Source organism: Tasmannia lanceolata, unplaced genomic scaffold, assembly GCF_043159265.1.
Source record: "Tasmannia lanceolata isolate RefF3 unplaced genomic scaffold, GAP_Taslan_0.1 ptg000006l, whole genome shotgun sequence".
Classification (NCBI taxonomy): domain Eukaryota; kingdom Viridiplantae; phylum Streptophyta; class Magnoliopsida; order Canellales; family Winteraceae; genus Tasmannia; species Tasmannia lanceolata.
In genome coordinates this window covers 11,366,022-11,372,073 of record NW_027518683.1, presented here as the reverse complement: position 1 = coordinate 11,372,073, position 6,052 = coordinate 11,366,022, and the positions used below count along the sequence as shown (strand labels likewise).

The 6,052-nt window shown below is 36.0% G+C and overlaps 1 protein-coding gene across 1 annotated transcript; it reads right to left on the bottom strand.

Moving 5' to 3' along the window:
* Positions 1-2,226: 2,226 nt before the first annotated feature.
* On the bottom strand, positions 2,227-4,848 carry LOC143878362 (two-component response regulator ARR10-like). The gene is made up of 3 exons (XM_077380656.1): positions 4,273-4,848; positions 2,802-2,954; positions 2,227-2,677 (listed from the first exon to the last, which is right to left on the bottom strand). The coding sequence occupies exons 1-3, from the start codon at positions 4,430-4,432 to the stop codon at positions 2,463-2,465; spliced, it is 528 nt and encodes a 175-aa protein (XP_077236771.1). The 5' UTR covers positions 4,433-4,848; the 3' UTR covers positions 2,227-2,462.
* Positions 4,849-6,052: the final 1,204 nt, after the last annotated feature.

Genomic DNA, 6,052 nt, shown 5'->3' with positions numbered 1-6,052 from the left:
ATCTAGGGAGAAACGGAGTAAACAAATCCCCCCCCAAAAAAAGGGCAGTGATATTTCTCCTCCTCTAATGGATACTCCCCCCCCCCCCCCCCCCCCCACACACACACAGCAGATATAGTTAGGACATAGAAAGGGGTGGACCGTTAAGTCCAAAAGGCTTAAAAGTTAACTATTTCTGTTAAAGGGAGCGGAAATATCAATGCCTAAAAAAAAATTGTTAAAAAACAGCAACCTTTTTGGGAAAAATGTAATAACCTAAATACTAAAAGACAAGATGGGTTCACAAAAATATCAAAATATGGTTGGGCTGATACCATTTCCCTTAAACTTTGTGTTTTGCCTTTTTGCCTGTTTTTAGGGGCTTTTGGTGCTCCTTCATAGGGCCCATCCCTTACAAGTGGCTCCACAAAACAATTAGGGCAATGATAAATTCGCAACTCCCTGTGGGATAATTCGCACCCCTTTACACATTAAAAAGCGTTAAAGTCTGCCACATACCCTCCTTTAAAGGGGTGCAAATTATCCTACAAGTGGTGCGAATTTACCATTGCCCAACAAATATTATGGGGAATATTTTTGAAGGTTTGCGAAGCATGGAAACAAAATATCCTAATTTTATTGTGGGACTAAAATCATCTTAGACATAAAACTTGTGGTATATTCCTTTAGTGTCACAAAGGTTTTAAATTTCGGTTTCCGGGGTAATTTCTGTCCTTGCCAAAACTGAAATTTTGGCCAATTTCGGCTGAACATATGTACAGAAATGATAAAATTAATATTTTATTAAAAAATTTGTCGAAATTGTGCAAATTTCTGCAATTTTGGTTTCGGACCTGACTGAAAATTTCAGTCCAAAATTAACCATGAGTGTCACATCTGATTAGTAGTCCCAATTGTCACATTCGTGGCACACATCTAGGATGAATTTAAAGTATCATATGTCAAAATGAATAGACAAATGGCATCGATGATGACTGATCCAAACCATTCATGTGGTAGACCTACCATTAGATGATTCAGTTCTTTAAATTTTGTTACATACAATACATCATGTAAGCATGATTATTCAATTCTTTAAATTTTGTTACACAATACATCATGTAAGCATTAGCATTAGCATTAGCTCTCTCTCTCTCTCTCTCTCTCTCTCTCTCTCTCTCATTCTTCTTCTTCCTCTTTCTCCTGCTCCTTGTCTTCTTCTACTTCTTCTTCCTCTTCTTATGAAACATAGTAGTTGAATCTCCACACAGAGGAAGTGTTACAATTCGTTAAAAAAGCAAGAAACTACAAAATATATAGTAAAGGAAATAGCAAGAAGGAAAATACTACTACTTACAACACTACTCTACTAGGTAAGTCCAAACGCTACTTACCACTATTGAATGAGGTGGTAAATCCGATGCTTGTCTCCTCCCTGTTGACTACTTACAACACTACTCTACTTGGTAAATACCTGCAACCAGGCTGGAATAACATTTCCACACCCTTCTATGGTATTTCCAGGGTCCTTTGTTTGATTTTTCAAACAAAATAGCAATATTGATATCCTCCTTGTGTGTCTTTTCCTGCTAATGATCATTTTCAAGAAAAAAGAAAGGGGTATTTCCATTTTATAAAGAAAACAAACACTGAACCTTTTTTTTGTAAGTACACGGCTCCTCTTTTTCAAACTCCTCCGGTTGTATTATCAACTGGCTCTATCTAGTACATGTTAAAAGTAGCTACATTAAGAAACTCAATTGGAACACCTCCATGATGAGCATGGTAAATTTATCCGTCCTTTGATAACCCTGAGAGACGAAAATACATTGCACCAGAATAAGCATTGAAAATTATGAGAAGGGTTGAGAGTTTTTTTAACTAGGAAAAAGGGTAAGCAATAGTTATCAAACCCTTTGTTATTGGTGCGAGTAACTCCATCACGATGGAGATTCATCGCACCAAAATCAGCCGCACCGATACTAAAAATTGGTAAGCAAACCCTTCGTTTTCTGTGCAACTAACTCCATCACACCAAAATCAGCCATTTTAGATTATAAGAATCGTTTTGTTTAAAAAAAAAAAAGGGTAAGCAAGGCTAACATCAGCCGTTTGTAAGCCCTTTGCTTTTGGTGCCACTGCATGTGAGATGAGATATGGGAGAGGAATCATGAAATACAGAACCCATATTCTTTTCACCCTCCCACAATCACTTGCAAATGAATTAAAAAATATCCACAAGAAAAAGAGACAAATTATCTTGTACTATAGCAGAAATAAAAGAGTGATTTCTCACATTACAATATAACCTGAATTATTAAGAAAAAGGTAGAAACATCTTCTATCTAAATCCTTTATCAAAACGAAAGAAGGAACGCAAGAGAAACAGCATAGATAAGAAGAAAAATATAAACATCACCACAGAAGTAGCGACCGTTGGTTTGATATGGGGAGCTCTTTTTTGGGGCTTAATCATTGAATAATCAATGCCCACCCCACAAACATCCATTGAGTAAGGTTTTAAAAGTGATCCACTTTCGTGCATCATTTGCTTCCTTGGCATTAAGCAAGGTTTTCCTAATTACATGCTGCCAAATGTTCTTGAGCTCCTCGATCCGAACAGGTTTCATAAGATAGTCACAGGCCCCATGCATTATACCCTTCATCACTGTGCTTACTTCACAAATCCCAGATATCACTGCATTCAATTTAGTTGAGCTATGAGAGAAATTTATCAAGAGGAAAATAAAAAGCGAATCAACATATGATTTTGTGTTCAGATGAAAAATCAAGAAAAGAATGCATCATGATGAGTCGCTTACGGATCACAGGTAGGTCCATTTCAAGACCCACCATCTCCAAGAGCTTGAAACCATCCATGTCCGGCATATAAACATCGCTAATCACAATGTCAAACTTGTCTTTGTTCTCTCTTAATAATTTCAGAGCTGTAACTGCTTCTTGCGTCACCGTAACTGCAAAATATTAATCGTTTGCTACTTATGAACAAGTCCAACAAAGGAAAGTAGAACCATACCATGGAGGGAATCTTTATCAAAATTCAACAAGAAAAACACAACTGATACATTGAAATTAAGGTAATACCATTTTACATAAGGGGAAATTTAGTGACTAAAGATAGAAGAGGAATTCTAGACTGAAGGGAGCCCCTGCAAAAAAGAGGTGAAAGGGCTCTCCTATTGGCTACATATCACCATCATGCATTAATATCGGTTGAAAAGTCAAACATGATGGTTATGTGCAGCCAATGGGGGAGCCCTTTCGCCTCTTTTTTGCAAGGGCTCCCTTCAGTTTAGACTCCCTCAAGATAGAAAGGTCATAAGAAAAAAAAATTGGAGTGCTATTCTCTTCAACCAGCATTCTACAAGATAATTGCGATGATTAAATAAATAGAAATCAAATTGAAATAACAGGTATACCAATAAAATGAAAGTAAATAGATATTAATCTTAAGGCTACTGATATTTGCACTACCATATTTTGATAATAAAATGAAATTCACCCTGTATTTTATTATTTAATCAGCTGTCAAAAGCTATATACAATCCCCAGAAAGCTCTTATTAGCCAATTAAAAAGGAAAAGACAATTTGAATTTCTGTCCAAATATCAGTAGCCAATCTTAAGAGTGAAATTATATGGTCTCCGTGCTGAATATAAATTTCTTTTATATTCACAGGGCTATTTTTTTCTTTTGCAAAATACCGACTCATGGCACTAGCTAAGGGGCTAGCAATAGGCAATTGCCCCAAAAAAGGAAGAGACTGGACAATCAGTTTCATATACCAAATGTTCATTGTATATTCTATACACAATATCGCTCATTTATCTAGGGAAGTATGATTTCAGCGCTCCAATGTTTGGTAAAAATGCGCGAAGTATCTTTGTTGTGTAGTATTTAAAGGGTTGTAAGCAGAATATTACGGCTTCAAAAAAATCTTTTAAGCCCTTTAAACAGTACACGACAGGATGCTTTGTGCATCTTTATCAAAACAAAGGAGTGCTGAAATCATTTCCCTTCATCTACAGTACATGTACATAATCTGCAATTACTATGAGATTAAACCAAACCTAAAGCTTATTGTCGATTCCTGCCAACAAATGTGAAATCAAAGGCTCTTCCTTCTCTGACTTTGACACATTCATCAACGTTGAAGCAAGAAATGCAGAAGAATATAATAAGGAATGGCAAACTATTATGAATATAAACTTTGCATCTAAAGTGAAATTAAATCAATCATAAATTCCATTAAATATTGAACAAAAAATAAACCTTCGTAGCGACATTTCCGAAGGAGGGATTCGAGCATCTTCAAACAAGTTAGATCGTCATCAACTGCCAAAACGCGCATTCCCACAGGAAACTTGTCTTCCGAGCCATTTTCCGGTGACGGAATCTGAGCCACGAAACCTTCCTTGTGTGATCTCTTCATGAACCTAGAAATCCTCAACAAAACACTAGTTATTTTAAAAGAAGAAAAGAAAAACTACAGAAATAGAGTTAGTATGGCAAGGTGGTAACGAATGAAACAGGAAAGGTTTCTATTTTTGGAGGAAGTGAGAAAAGCAAGAAGACTTTCCCTGTATTTTCATAAATGGTAAGACAACTCAAGATTTCTGTATTTTCATGAATGAAGCTGGAAAGAGAATGAAAAGAAATCGTCTTCTCAAGACCCACGTATGATGGATTCTTCTAGATGGACGGTTTGGATCAGTGGAATTTCCTCTTGGCTGTATAATTTTTTTCAATTCAGATGGCCAATTGGGTTGGGTTCAAGTTGAGCTTAGCAATAACTTGAAAACCCAATGTAAAATTTCTCTATTGTGTTGCTTTTGTGCTTAGTGATGGTTTGATCGAGAACTAAGTTAGAAATAGAAGAAAAAAAAAATCCCTAACCATGGAAAATTATTCCCTGCCGACTGGCATAAAAAAATAAAAAAATAAAAAAATAAAAAAATTGGTTATTTATTAATGAGAAATGGCAAAAAAATGTCCTCAAATAGTATTAAATTTTCAAAGCACATCATCATCATCATATAAATAGGATAAGGTTGAAGCTATAGGAATAGGCAAAGAAGGGTTCTAGAGAATACAAGCTTCATATGCTAAAAACAATTTTTGAAAAGACGGGCTAAGATTGGAAATGTGGAAAAAGACAAAGCAAGGTCCTCCAAAGTTTTAGCTTCAAATGTTCGAAGCTTCTCCATCTTATTGACAGGATGCAATGAGAAAATGGCTAGAAAACATGAAAACCAATACTTCATGCGTCTAACTTGAGTATTGATCTTTCGGGTGTCCCTTCTGTTTCTTTTATAAAATTTGCCATTTCAAAAAAAAACTTGAGTAGTATTTATACAAGAAGAAGAAGAAGAAAAATGTTAGGTACCTAACCAATATGCCAAAAACCCCATAGCTGATGAAACCCGTGTACTAGGCCCTTAAACGCTAACCTAAGTAGGTTGGGTCCCCAATTAGTTTAATTCCTAGCCTATTCAGTGTTTATTGACGTATATGGGATCTTGCCAATACTAGCTACATGGGAGGGCCTATTAATAGTATTGAGCAAGTTGCAATTAAGCATCAATGGAAAGAGCTATCAATAACATTAAAGATGATGCTTCAATATTGTAACATATGAAAAGAGCAATCAATATAGCATTAAAGAGATTGCAATTATGGCAATAACTCACCTCAAGAATTGCAATCGTCAATTATTCTCTTTGATTTTATGAATTGTAATTCTTAATCTAGCTATGAAATTATAAATAGTATCGAGGAAGAAGTAGATGTAAGCAAGAAGAATAGACAATAAAGGAGTTAGATTCCATTGCTATGGATGTAGGCAAAAGCTGAACCATGTAGTTCCTTACCTTCTCTCTCTTTTGGTTTCTTCCTTTCATTTAACAGCTTTTCACAAGTCGTCTCCTCCAATGGTGGCCCACTGTGCGCTACAAGAGTTAACGGAAGACATCAGCCTAGGCCATTTAAACTTGCCCCATATGGTCGCACCTAGTCCTATACTTAGGCAGCCCGGTTAGGTTCAAAATTCGCC

Bases quoted from the DNA above. Each gene is read 5' to 3' on its own strand.
- LOC143878362 (XM_077380656.1), bottom strand. From the start codon at position 4,432: ATGAAGAGATCACACAAGGAAGGTTTCGTGGCTCAGATTCCGTCACCG. The intron at 2,955-4,272 runs GTTTATTTTTTG...AATATTTTGCAG, and splicing joins TCGGAAATGTCGCTACGAAG to TTACGGTGACGCAAGAAGCA. The intron at 2,678-2,801 runs GTAAGCGACTCA...AATTGAATGCAG, and splicing joins AATGGACCTACCTGTGATCC to TGATATCTGGGATTTGTGAA.